The sequence below is a fragment of the Bactrocera dorsalis genome, unplaced genomic scaffold (assembly GCF_023373825.1).
Source record: "Bactrocera dorsalis isolate Fly_Bdor unplaced genomic scaffold, ASM2337382v1 BdCtg332, whole genome shotgun sequence".
Taxonomy (NCBI): domain Eukaryota; kingdom Metazoa; phylum Arthropoda; class Insecta; order Diptera; family Tephritidae; genus Bactrocera; species Bactrocera dorsalis.
In genome coordinates this window covers 10,232-25,000 of record NW_026038383.1, presented here as the reverse complement: position 1 = coordinate 25,000, position 14,769 = coordinate 10,232, and the positions used below count along the sequence as shown (strand labels likewise).

General features: G+C 36.4%; 1 protein-coding gene and 1 long non-coding RNA gene across 2 annotated transcripts; one reads left to right on the top strand and one right to left on the bottom strand.

The window, feature by feature from the left end:
* Positions 1 to 2,750: 2,750 nt before the first annotated feature.
* Positions 2,751 to 3,957, bottom strand: LOC125780258 (uncharacterized; the record flags this gene model as incomplete). The annotated part of the gene is given in 1 exon segment (XM_049462190.1): positions 2,751 to 3,957. A coding segment is annotated over 1 exon segment (64 nt), but the record flags the coding sequence as incomplete, so codon positions are not given.
* Positions 3,958 to 5,404: 1,447 nt separating this feature from the next.
* LOC125780257 (uncharacterized) lies at positions 5,405 to 7,168 on the top strand. Its single transcript, XR_007423689.1, has 2 exons — positions 5,405 to 6,171; positions 6,560 to 7,168. It is a non-coding gene; the product is annotated as an uncharacterized LOC125780257 (long non-coding RNA).
* Positions 7,169 to 14,769: the final 7,601 nt, after the last annotated feature.

Sequence of the window (14,769 nt, the reverse complement as noted above, 5' to 3'; positions counted from 1 at the left end):
CCGAAAGAAATACTTACACTGGCTGTTGGCGTACGAGCGCGGAGCGAGAGCGCCGTTGAGCGCACATTAGCTGCTGAGCGCAAATGAGCGTGTGCGCTAAAAATAGCGCATAGACATATGAATATCAGCGCCAGAGCCGTCATTGAGGTGTGTGGGCAAAGAAAAAAATTATAACCAATAAATATCTATATACATAGGTATCTACATACATATGTACGAAAATAAATCTTTCTGTGCACATGGGTACATAGTACAAAGCGTGGCACGCACTCACGGCATGACAGCGCTAGTGCAAACAGCAGGCCTACACATGGCGGCCGCGCTACGTCACTACGTCATTGCTATTGTTTATGCCAGAGCTGTGGGAAGGTAAAAATATGTGCGCGCGCGTATGTGTGCGTCCGTTCTAGCGCTTGTTGTGCAAAGAGCCAGGCAGGTGCTTATGCAGTGGGGTTAGTGCTGGCATATCGTCGCAATAGCATTGGACTTTGCCAATAAGCGGTTATATATAAATATGTTTGATATTATTGCCGCTACTGTTTTCACCTTTTTTATAGAATTTTCTGTTTTATTGCTATTTATTATTTCGATTGCAGTTTACTACAGCTGGCGCGCGATAAGAAATCGTTGACTTCCACTAAATTTTAAAATATATTTATATAAATGGGCTTGGCGCTTATGGACGCGATTAGGAAGTCTTGCTATATGATTTCTTGTCGCCGCTGATTAGATAGGCGGCGAGTCAAGAAATCTCGTGCTTAAACTTTAGACAAATTATTGTGGTAATTGTTTATAATTTGGCAATATAAATTCTTAATTTACTGATATGCTTAATCGCTTAGAAAAAGCGTAAAAAATATACAAAGAAATGGAAAATAATAAGCGAAGGAAACAAGTCTGCGACGTCAGCAACCTCCCTTCATCACGCAAAAATATTCACGTACTCACGTCGTGTTCGCCCATAAGCCGACACACATAGAGAAGCACGTAAATAGTACGTATGTATGTATGCATATTCGTAGGAAACCACTTTGAGTACAGCGCCCCACTGCTTGGCACATTTACTCGCTCACAGCGCTGCGCGGCTCTCGCGCACCTCGGCATTTACGTACGCCAGTGAGCGCGCAACAGTCCAATGTATCATCCACCTAGTCATTTAAACGCCACACACACATATGTCGAGTGATGAATAAGCAGGGCAGGGCATGCAGGCCGTCGCAAAGGGGTCATGCGCTCAGTACGAGCGAAGCGAACGTACTTGAGCGCGCTGTGTTGAGTACATGTACATATGGTGTTTGCGCTATGCATGCATGGGTGTGTGTGTGTTTTGTGTTTTTATAATTTGTAGATTTGGAGGCATGTTGGCCATGCACTGTTCACGTGAACACCAGCTGACGGCCGAGTGAACACGGCGTGATCACAATGCCGGCGCTGGGTGCGAATGCGACGGCGAACATTTGTTTTCACAAAATGTGTGCGCACGAAAGCGATGGGCGAGGCAATAGGCATTAATAGCGTTTTTATTAAGCGCACGGGTGTGTACACAAATATTACATGCATACGAACGCCAAATGTTTTTATGTGTGTGTGTGGCTGTAGTCGTTATACATACTTATGTGAATGAATGTAGGCGGATTAGGTAGACTGGGAGTTGCAAATACAGACGCTTTGTCATACTACCACTTGAAATTGTTGTTGTTTTCTGTTACTTTTTACCGCAGTGTCTTGCCTGATCAATCCCTCATTATGCTTAGCGTGCTTGTAAAAAGCGATTTTTATAGCGTTGCTTGGCAATTTTTCGGTACACACCCTTTTCCGCAACCAAAAAAGCTAAAATTATTTTTATTTCATTGAAATGGCAAGTGAATTTGCGCGAATTCAACAAAAATTAAAAGAAATGCATCTATGTATGTATGTATGTACTATATTTGTAGGTAGCTGGTGTGAAGTCATTGGAAAGCGAAATGTGCATGTGCAATAAAAAAGGGGGAGTGTGCATCCGCTGCCGCAGCGTTTGTCTTTGCCTGCGACGCATTTGCAGTCATTGCAGCGCAGTTGTGGCTATTGTTATTGTTGCCGTAAACGATAATAACAAATTTAATGTGTCACTCGTTGGGAGCGTGCAACACAAATCAAGCGCACAAACGCTTACACGTACATACTTATACATACATATATTTGCTTGTACATATGTGTGTGTATAGCCCAACTTTTTATTAAAGTTGTGTGTGCGGTTGCCTTGCAAAATGTATTTTTAATTGAAAAATATATTTTTCACTTTTATCGAGCTAAATGTCTATATGTAAAACGAAACCAGCAAGTCAATGAAATAAGCAAATTACAAACTGAAATAAATTAACCTATTTAGATTTTGAAATGTAATTAATTTTGGTGAGCAAAAAAAAACCAAGAAAAATTTCAAAAATAATATAAAAACACCATTATTAAAATATTTTGATATTAAGGCATTTTTAATAAATCTTTTAACTTTAAAAAATTTTAAAGCAACCAAAAATTTTTTTTTCGGAGAATTAAATATTATTTTATGCAATTGTTTAAGAATTTATTTCAATAAAAATATTTTTTATATTTAAAATAAATATTTTTTCTGCTTCCTGCGTTTGACTGTTGCTTTCTTGTTTCTCATTTATATTAAACGCCACTCCCACATTTGCCACCCAACCGTTGCCTTTACACTACACTTTACTTAACAATTTCAGTGTTTTTGAATTCGAATTTTGGCATACTTACTTCGTTTTGTTTCTCGCATAGTGGCGGCGTTGCTGGCGGTGAAGGCAACAAAGCGATATCCATAGTGTTTGTCTGTAGACGCTGTTGTTTTTGTATTAAAGGTAATCCAAATGCAGTAATCCAATGGAATATTTTAGAGCTCACTTTTAGTGTTTTCAACTGTTTTTTGTATTTTTGTCAAAATAATTTTTATTTTGCACTTTTCACAAATTCTTTCACTTTTTGCACTTGCACTTTTAGGCAGTAATTTTGTTTTTGCTTTTGCTATAATTTTCCAACTCAAATATTTACTTTTGTTCTGCTTTGGAATTTATATGATTAGCTGTGTCTTTGCCACTTTTCTTTAAATAACAGTACTTTTGTTTAATAATAATTTCTTTTATTTAGCTTTTCTTTGCTAGCTAAGCGGAGCTGAGCAGAGAATATGGAACCGTTCCGTTCGATATTCAACAAACGAATGAAAACATTTTGATGCCTGGCTGTAGGAAGCCAATTCGGTCTGGTGTGGTGCGCGTCACTGCGCGCAATGGCGACGTCGGCAGCGCAGCGGCGCTTTGCTGGGTAGAGTCGAGTCGCAGCCACATGCACAGTGAGTGATTGTGTTGACATTGTTGTTATTGTTGTACAACCGATTGATATTACCTACAGCTGCTGCTAGCAGCCTAGCTGGTGTTGCTGTTGTTTGTACGTTGGAGTTCACGTTTGCGAGTTGGCTTAATGTTTTCGACGTTGGCGGCCTCTAGCAGGGGGCGGCGTGTGGTAGTGTCTCAGTGACGGAGTCGGCAGCCGCTTTATTTAGCGGTGAAGCTGGCTATGTTGCTGCTTTTGTTGTTGTTGTCATTGTCGTTGCCATTGTTTTGGCATATTCTCGTACGTGCTGGAGCTGTGCGAAATCCCAGGCGAAGTTGAACTGCAATTCACAGCCATTCAATGTAATGTGTGGGGGTTTTCACGTACAGCTCACACATACATGGACACAAACTAAGTGTATTTACAAATGGTAGTACGTAGGAGGGAGTGTCCAGCGTACGCTTGTAATCGTCATCAACGAACTAATTTTGCTTGCCATCGGCATTGTCGATACATATACAAACATACTCACATATTTAGTATAGCAGGGCTGTGTTTGTGCGCTTGTATGTGTGCTAAATAGTTTGAGCTGTTGCAGCCGTCATTGCTGCCCACACAACAGCGCCCTTCGGTCACCCACATTTTCAACGCCACACACGCGTACAATACAATATATTTGCCTGCGCGTGTGTATTCATTGTGGCAGGTGAAGGTAACTTAAAGTCGCAACGTAGCCAAGTATGCTCGCACACATACATATACATACATATAATTGAGTGCAAAAAGCCCGCCCGCTGCGTGCGTGTGTGTTGCAGATGCGCGTGGAGCTGTAAAGTATGCGTAGGTCGATTGAAAATTGTGTATATATCTACATATAGGAATATTTTCAATATAATGTAAATTGCCATACCCGATTTGGGAAATTTTTTTAAATAAATGGACTTGTGCGAAAAATCTACAAGTTTATAGATAATTCTACAAATATTTTCGCATAATTGTGTATGCATTTGTATGTATGTATGTACATACATATGTGTGTATATATTGCTGTTGAAGTTTATATTTTTGACTTAAGACTTGCTGACTCCATTTTGCTGTGCCCACTTCTATACATACATACATACAAACATATGTATGTAATTCGTCTTATGTAAATACAAAGCCACATATTTGCGCTCAGCAACAAACATAATTGCATACATACAAAGAAATATGCGAAATTTCGTAGTTGTCGTGCCCCTATTCCCAAGCCGTTTCATTCGCGCATTTTGTATGCTTTTGTTGCTTTTACACCACTCCACCTTTCTACACTGCACGCTGCTTTATTCGAGTTCACATTTTACGTCGTGCATTGCTTTTCACCTTTGTACTCTAGCGTAGATATAGAGAAACTTAGTATCTGCGACATGAACAAAGAAAATGCGAGTCAATCTAGTTAACCAATTAACAAAGTCATACATGTACATATGTACATACATACATGTTTACATTTATTTATGCAAGTGAATAACCCGCGCTGTTTTAGTTCTGGGTTCCAATAGGTTATGTACTGGGTTTTTTCGGTTTGTCATCGATTAATTTAAGTTTGATTTTTAGAGATCTAGCATATGCGTGATATAGGAAACATTTCCAATATGTTGGGACTTTTTTTGAAATTTTTTGCACATTGATGACTCATCCATCACCCATTGTTTAAACATCAACAACTACTAAACTTATAATTTTTTAGAGGCTGTTGAGCTAATATCGCAAATTCTAGCAAAATCTTGTGATTATAATTTTTTTTAATTTTTTAAATAAAAATTTTTTGATTTCGGAGTACTAATGTTCTGAAGGAAAATTCTAAGAAAACTCTCGAAAATATTGAGTGCTAAGGTGACGTCAACAAAACCGCAACTGATTGCTGCTAAAAATTGAAATAATTTTATTTTTAGGACTTTTTATTAGTAATTCCAAGGAAGAGGTTTTATAATTTTCAGCGCTTTTTCCGAATAGTATGGAAGATTAATGTTTTTTTTTTTAATTTTCAATGTTATTAATTGGGCAAAATAAACACGTACATATATATGTATACATATTTTTTTATTAATAATTAAAATCGCTTTGCAATTTCTATACGTGTCTAATCTACCTTTTTAGCGCCAAAACGTGTGCTGGTTTAGATCACGTTCTATCGTACAACTTCTAGTGTTCTTAATGGTGCAGATTTGTCTCATACATATATTATATACCATGTATATAATAAACAAATTTAATATTAAGGAACATGCACTTTGTTTAATATTCGCACATTAATCTTTGTGGTCGAATGTCGAATAAGCCACGTCATTGAACTATTTTTTCGAAAAGACATACAATTTTTGAACGAATATGATATATATTTGTACATAGATATACATACATATGTATATGTATATGTTTATTTTGCATATGTAGATTCATGCAAGTTCGCTTTCGGTTTGTTGGCAATTGCGAAACGCTCGCACATCTTTCTGTCAGCTCAGTAGCATGAACCCAAAGTAGACCGGACCTTAGGAGTGTCAGAATCGCTGGCGTGATCATTCACCGCGGCGATGAGGTAAGTTGAGGGAAGGTCAAATACAATGTTATATACATATGTATACATATACATATGTATACATAAAAGTGTCTGTGTAAGCGATAGGTGGGTATATGAAAGCTATTTTTTCATAACGCTTCAGTTCATCGTGGCCAGAGCGAGACAAATTTTGTACTTGGCGGACAAAGTAGTGAATCGTACTTTGTAGTTGAATGGAAAAAATCACGTAGTAAAGGCATTCATATTTTATGATTGTTGTTCATTAGCAAAAAGTCATAAAATGGCGAGTTGTAAGTGAAGTCATTATAAGCGCGTGCTTACATTAAGGTGGACATACATACATACATATGTATGTATGTATGAATATATATGTACATGTATGTATGTATATGATGATGACATGTTCAGCTCCAACGTTATTTGTTTGTATGAAATATATTTTTGCCGCGTTTTGGTAATTTTTGCGCAGGTTTGGTGCAAGACAAGCTTTGTATACCTGAATAAAAATTATTAAATTTATGTGTCTGGCCGAGCCAAAAGTCTGGTTTGAAGCCAAAGCAAATTTTTTTCAACTCGTACAATATACATATGTACATACCTACATACATACATACATATGTAGGTATGTTCATCTTTATGTAGTTCATCTACATGCCATTCGCGCATTCCATTCTCCAGACCTCGTTTCGCGAACTTTGGTTGCTAACGCGACTAGCGACTAGCGCAACCAGCTTGCAGCTTCCATTAATCATGTATTGAAAGCACACTCCAATAGCGTGGTCAGCGTCATCATCCGCTAAACCACCACTACCACCACAAACACCAGTCTCAACAGCATCAACGATCACAGACAACAACATCTGTGTCTCTGGTGCTATGTTCAACGTACTATTGCCGATTGTGCTCACGCGAAAACCGGTTCTTTGCCACAGTCACAAAGCATCAGCATACTCCATCGTGCCAAATAACAACAGCAGCAGCAACCACGGCAGCAACGCCAACAAGAGTAGTAGTAATAACAGCATCAGCTGTTTTTCCCCAAAACCAATACGAACCTACATGCATACAGCAGACACAGAGCCAAACAAACACACACACACACCATATAGACACATGAGGTGGCGGTTAAGTTTCATTGCTTGCTCTTGCACATATCTATTTACCACATGTATACATACAGACGCCGCGCCGCACATGGACTTCGACAATGAAATCACGCTGCTGGTGCGTGATAGCCGAAGTACTTATTTGTGTATGTGTGTGTGCATGTTGTTCAACGCAGTCGTGCTCGTTGCTACCTCGTCGTGCAACTCGCAGATACAACACTATGCAATGGTATAAAGCGCGCCAAATGTGCGGACTTTAATGGTACCCAGTAGGAAATTCAGCAAACGTTGCTTAATATACTCACTTATTCACGGATTGTCAAAATAGGCATTTATGAGATTCTGATTGGAGTATTTTTAGTCGGATTATTTGAAAATAAGATCTAATTACCATTTTGTTTGTTGTTGTTATTTGTACAGTTTTTAGCTGTATTTATTTCATGAGTTCCTATGTATCATTTTTAACTTGAGAAAATCATACTTTAAGTCGCTCATTGTAAACCTACTTCGTTTGTGTTGTTGCTTTACATGTATTTTGTGACTTCGCGATACATTTTTGGTGCTCTGCAAAAGAAAAAAACGGTGCTATTGGTAGTACATTGTACCTACATATGTATATTAGTAAATAAAGTGGTTTACTGAATGAATTTAACTTTGGTGGTGTCCTAAATATCGGATTTTAAAATGTTTTAATGTCAGGTCTTTGAATAAAATATTATAAAAAAAAGTGTTCCCAAATTTTATTTTGAAAAGTAATATTTTTAATTTTTTATTTAAATTTGTTGTAAAAGTATATATAACACTAAGTTTTTAAAGTGTTTGAAATTTTATATTTTTTATATATTTATTGTGAAAAGTAATATCCTTTATTTTTTACTTAAATTTTGAGATAAAAAATAATTTTTAATTATGCTTTTCAAATTTCTTTAATTGGCTACCCCAATTTTTGAATTAAAAAAATATACATATTATCCGTTTCTAGTGATTATTTGGGCGTAGAAATTAAATTTCTATTTTTTTATTCCGAAATAAGATTTCCAATTTGAATTATTAATTTTTAATTCCGATTTTGGAAATTTAAAGCTTAATTTCTAAAACGGTATTAATTTTTTTAATTAGAAAACTTGCGACCCCGACTGCATGTAAATATCTAAAAAAATTAATTATTTTATTTATTAACTCATAACCTCCAGTGATACAAGATTTGAGGTTATATTACACATCCCTGCAATGCTGAGAGATTAGCCATCCAAGCTAACCTAACACGTCTGGCATTTATACTCTTCAATCATCTTGGTGCTCCCCTTTTACTAATATTATATACAGTTAATTAAAAATATTAAAAAGCTAAGTGGGCTAATTTTTCCTACTGGGTGCACATGCCACTCCTCATTTCTTTTATTAGTTTATAAACAAATATGTATGACCGAATATTTCATCAGCTAATTTAAATGAAGTCAACTCGATGTGCTAATGTCCTATTTGAAAGGTAGAGCGAAGCGGTAACTGTTGCTGCAGGGCGGTGTGGGCAATGGTTTCTAAAAGACGGAGGTGTGTGACATTGTTGAATTGGTGCGACTACGTGCTAACATGATATGCTTTTTCCGCTGAACAATAAACGGAGAAGGTGTGTACACATTGTCATACAAATACATATGGGCGATCAGTTAGCGCTTGTGTCAAAAAAAAAGAAAAAAATTAAATTCAGAAATAAATTAAAACAAATACCTATTTATATTTATATTTAATTTTATTTATTTTTTAACTTTTATAGTTTTTAATTTATTGTTAAAATAAATATTTAATTATTTCCTTCTTATATTCTTTATGCTTATGTCATGGTACTCAAAATCTGTTTTCATAAAATTCCTAACTGCCTCACTACAACTAATGGTAAACAAGCATAGACTCAAATGCCTCCAATGTAAATAAGGCTCTTCTTCTTCTTCCGCTGTGGGCTACGCACATCAACATTGCAAGCAGTTACGTATCCAAGTATCTAATATTTTCTGTATAATATAAATAAGTGGCTTTCTCAACTGTTGATTTCTCCTATGACGAAATGAGAGCGCGCTGGCGCAAAGGCCAACTAGTCGTCAAGAGCGCACAGTCTGCTTCAAGCGCATATACTTACGTTCATATATGGTATATACTCGTACATACCTTTATATCCACTCCGGTGCATGTCTACTTTGTACACACGAGTTGCTACAATTTACTGCTGGCATTGCCAATGGAAAAATTTTATAACGGTTCACCCCCCATTTTTTAGTTTATGATAAAAATCATACACAAAATTTAGAGGGGATTTTTGTGTCTAATAATTTTTCTGCCGAAATAATTAGATTTCGGATTAATGAGAAAGCAAAAATTTTATGAGTCATCGCACACATACATTTGATTGTTTTGTTAGCTATTAACTAGTCAAACAAAAGGCTTGCTAATCATAATAAAAATATTGTTAGGCGCAGGTATAAACTACTACTTTTCAGTACTAAAATAATTTATAAAATCAAGGCAGATTTTGCGCTCTCATCGCTGTTAAACACTTATACTTAGTATGTGTACATATACATATGAATGTACATATGTACATACGTACATGGGTGTATATCTCTGTATATTATAAATTATAGTATGCTTTCCTCTGGATAAGATTACTGATATTGCTGAATGACTGCACAAAATGACGAAATACTTCAATATTTTCCATTATAAGGCAAACAACTCCTAAAGTTAAAGTTATCTGCATTTATCTAATCAAATGAAAGAGAGTGCATTTACAGTATACTTATATATGTACATACTTACATAAAGCGGGAACTACTCTATTATTATATGAATTATGTTATTTACATAGTAATTTTGCTTAGATAAACAGTTTTTGAACATTTACTTTTTGAAGATAATTTCATTTAAATGTTGACCGCGGCTGCGTCTTAGGTGGTCCATTCGGAAAGTCCAATTTTGGGCAACTTTTTCGAGCATTTCGGCCGGAATAGCCCGAATTTCTTCGGAAATGTTGTCTTCCAAAGCTGGAATAGTTGCTGGCTTATTTCTGTAGACTTTAGACTTGACGTAGCCCCACAAAAAATAGTCTAAAGGCGTTAAATCGCATGATCTTGGTGGCCAACTTACGGGTCCATTTCTTGAGATGAATTGTTGTCCGAAGTTTTCCCTCAAAATGGCCATAGAATCGCGAGCTGTGTGGCATGTAGCGCCATCTTGTTGAAACCACATGTCAACCAAGTTCAGTTCTTCCATTTTTGGCAACAAAAGTTTGTTAGCATCGAACGATAGCGATCGCCATTCACCGTAACGTTGCGTCCAACAGCATCTTTGAAAAAATACGGTCCAATGATTCCACCAGCGTACAAACCACACCAAACAGTGCATTTTTCGGGATGCATGGGCAGTTCTTGAACGGCTTCTGGTTGCTCTTCACCCCAAATGCGGCAATTTTGCTTATTTACGTAGCCATTCAACCAGAAATGAGCCTCATCGCTGAACAAAATTTGTCGATAAACACATTTCGAACCGAACACTGATTTTGGTAATAAAAATTCAATGATTTGCAAGCGTTGCTCGTTAGTAAGTCTATTCATGATGAAATGTCAAAGCATACTGAGCATCTTTCTCTTTGACACCATGTCTGAAATCCCACGTGATCTGTCAAATACTAATGCATGAAAATCCTAACCTCAAAAAAATCACCCGTTACTTACATAAAGCGGGAACTACTCTATTATTATATGAATTATGTTATTTACATAGTAATTTTGCTTAGATAAACAGTTTTTGAACAATATTTTGATGTTATTGTGGAAAAGTTTAGAAAGAAAGAATTTCAGAGCTGAATTTGGGATTTGTAGTATAGTATAATAACAAAGAAAATTTTAAGTTATTCAAATTGAAAATTATAAAAATATACTATGTAATTAATTAACTTATTTTTAATGTTTAAAATATTGACTGAGCTTAAAAACTTTGAAAAAAAATCTATTATATATTCATAAAATATTTCGCACTGAAATAAGTTAAACGAATTGAATAAACAGAAAGAAAACGAAAAATATATGTATCTACGTCGTGCATACATACAATATTATAACTATATGCTCATACATATGTATTTGTCGTATACACATATGTATGTACAAGTATAATAATGAATACGCAACAGCTAGACCTACTTGTATTAATATGCAAACTACCGACACTTCCGGTTTTTTCGCACGTTTACGGGGCTTTTCGAAAAAATTAACCAGACACATTGAGAAAACCTGCTAATTGAGTTTGAATGCCTTGCAGTTGCTAGAAAATAAATAAATTCGCAAAGTCTTCGTGCAGCTTTCACACACAACGCGCCCATTTTTCGCACACAAAAATTCCCCTGGGCAAATATTGCGAGTTTATTATAACTATGAGAGCGGCGAACGTCATTTGCGCGCCTTTTAAGTATAATTCCTTTGTTGTACAGTCATAAATAACAGAATTGCGGGTACTCGAGTCTAATAATAAGGGCGTACTTGAGCTTACGAGCACTTTTGTCGTAAAATAAAACGTGGATAATTACTTTTGGAATTTCATTAGAAGTGTTAACGTCAATGAGCAATATTCGAACTGGCAATAATGTGACAAAGCGCTCCAGTCACAGAACTACAACAGCAACAACAGAACAACAAGTACAAAGCGACATAACTCGCATACTGTACAATAACGTCTACGTATGCACATATGTTTATATGTATGTGAGTGCTAAGTAGTGCGGTTGAGCGCCAAAAACTGTGCAATGTGCACAAAAAGGGGCTCGCTTGCGCTCTCAGCCAATCAACGTGCCGGTATTTCCGTCTGAACTATACGCCAGACGCTTGCCAAACAACTACAAAGCAATGAGCATGCGAGAGCGCCAAATCAGCTATATATACGCACGCTTGCGGCCTTAGGAGAGAGCACACTATTGAAGAACACACACACACTAATAGATACACTCGTTTATGTATGTAGCACACTGGCTACGGTGCCAAACAAAAGCCAGCACCACAACAACGATAACGACAGCAACAAGCAGCAAAACAACGCTCGAAATGGGTACGAGTGAACTAACACGCCTCACGGAATGCGAAATTCCAACGTAAGCCACCAATAGCTCGTGGGCAAAACTCGTCGTCGTCGTATCTATCGTGTACGCGTTGTTGCCACTGTTATTGTTGTTGTTGCAAATGCTGATTGCTGTGCACGCATTGACCCCGTGATATTCGTCTAGTGTTCACGTGAACAGCTCAACAGCCGTCGTCGCTAGAGCAGCAAGCAACAACAATGATGACGAAGTGATTATTAACAGGCGTTTGGCGTGACTGGTTGGTTGCTGGGTTGCTTGAACGGTTGGTGGAGAGAGCGGCGGTGTGGCTGACGAACGAACGACCTAGCGTGCTCAGTAAAATGGTTTGACTGGGTTGGGTTGTGGATGAGCTAGTTGGCGGCTGGCTGCCTAACTGCCATTGAAGCGGCTCTTGCTGTGTGGTGAACTGGAGAAGGGGTGCAGCAGCGTGTTGCAGACATAAAGTATAGTACATATGTATGTATGTACATAAGAATGTGTGTGAATGTGTTTTGTTTTGTGTTTATAGTTATGCACGCTTTCGCACTTTTTTCTATGAATACGGCCGTTGTGTGGCTATATTTCTAGGCATGAATATGAGCGTTTGCCCCCATAAAGGTGCAAATACAATAGTGTGAATATTATACACATACAAAAACATTGAAGTTTGCTTTGCTGTTACGTTTCATAATTAGCGTTTATCATGAATTGTAAACTCTTGCAGTAGCTTCTAATTTTATATACCAATACTTTCTGCTGTTGATGACAGTGTTTAATTTTTTAAAACGTGATTTTGCCGCTTCCTAACTTTATCATTTATTTATAGTATACTTTTACTTTGTTAATTAGTTCGTTTTCCTATACATATATTCGAAAAAAATCGCAAAAATATTTGAATACCGCTTCAGAAGTGAAATATTCTCATTTCGCAGAGAGAGAAGGAGAGAGTGTCGACGCTATGACTACTCAACCACAACACCCTCGATTTCTGTGACATTTTAAAGAGTTTGTTTAGCGAAATTACTAAATTCGGACAGTCCTCAGGAACGGGCAGCTCCCATAACTGCATTTCCTGGTTATAGGAATACAATTTGAATGCACGTTTTTGCCACGCCCCCATATGTGGGCAGTTTACTCAGGTGAACAAAAACACTGCGACGGATGGAACTTTAATACACTAAACTTAACCTCCTGCTAACTTCCGGTTCTCCCTCGGAACCACCTGATTAAGCGTTACTTCGTAGGATTAATAAGACACTTAAGTCTCATCTATGGTACGGACGACGGACGCCAAATCTGCTCTATATGTCTCATTTTTGTCATAATTGAGGTTGCCGCTTCGCAGGCAGATTTCCAGTCCTCAGTCGACTGGCACATGAGTGCCGACAAATTTTCCACCGTAAAACTAGTTAATTAGTCCCCACAGCCTGAGCATTGTGCTTATTTGTCTGGTATGTGCTTAATATCTAGTGCCTGGATCCGTAATATAACCGTAATATAATCTCATTTTGTCTTACATATTTACATTTTATTACTTTTAAATATAGTGTTTCAGCCAATTTACTTACATATTTCCTTTTTATCTCTTGCCAACACTTTTCATTCCAGCTTTTTATTTGATCCATATTTTTTTATTTTTTACTGCAATTATTAATTTAAAAAAATTTAAATATCATAAGAATTTGGTTAACGTATTTTCGATTGGTTAATTGAAAGATAAAATTTCAATAAAATTTTCAAATTTTAATTTTAATTTTTGGGATGGCATTTTTTAACTAGAAAATTTTCAACCTTCCTCACGGGACGGAACCTAGACATATAAACTGAGTATAATAATGATTGTGGTAGATCCAAAGGGACAAATAATTTAGAAAACCCGAAAATTAAGGTACCAATTAAATCCTACTTTATACTGATTGCCTTGCCATACCAAGTTGATATTTTGACTTTAAAAGTTATATGGAATTCTACGAAATTTCACTGAGTTTCGTATTTGGAAGTCGCTGTAAAAATTCACAACGCCAGTTTTTATATATATTTTTTATTATTCGGTTAAGATTTAAAATGTATACTGACTACATAATAAAAAATCCATTTGAAAAACATGACATAAAAGTATACCAAAAAGTATAATTATGTAAAGTAAGTTCTTCAAGTGTTTTAAAGACAAAAGTGAAGTTCGTTGCTGAAGTCTTCTGTTTGTAAATTATGAACTTTTGTTATCTAAAGAGATCAAATACTCTCTCAACTTAATGTTTTCGAATGTTTTAAGCTGATATTGTATACCTTTCAATCTTATTTTCATACCCTAAATAGGGTGTACTAAATTTGTCACGAAGCGTTGAACTCCCCGAAGGAAATGTACGAGATCCTATAAAAATATATATGTATATAAATGATCAGCGTGATAATCTGAGTCGATTTAGTCATATTCGTCTGAACGTCCATCCGTCTGTCTGTATACATTAGAACTAGTCCACCATTTTTTGAGATATCCATCTGAAATTTTATACACCCTCTTTTTCTCAAAAAAGCTGATCATTTGTCGAAATAGGCGATATCGAGCTACTATAGCGTATCGAAATGAAATGGTTGTTGAACTCGAATGGTTGTAATTTCAAGAAACTATAGCTTGTTCTTAGAGTTAAAAATATCTGCAGCTATAAGTATATTCTAGAATA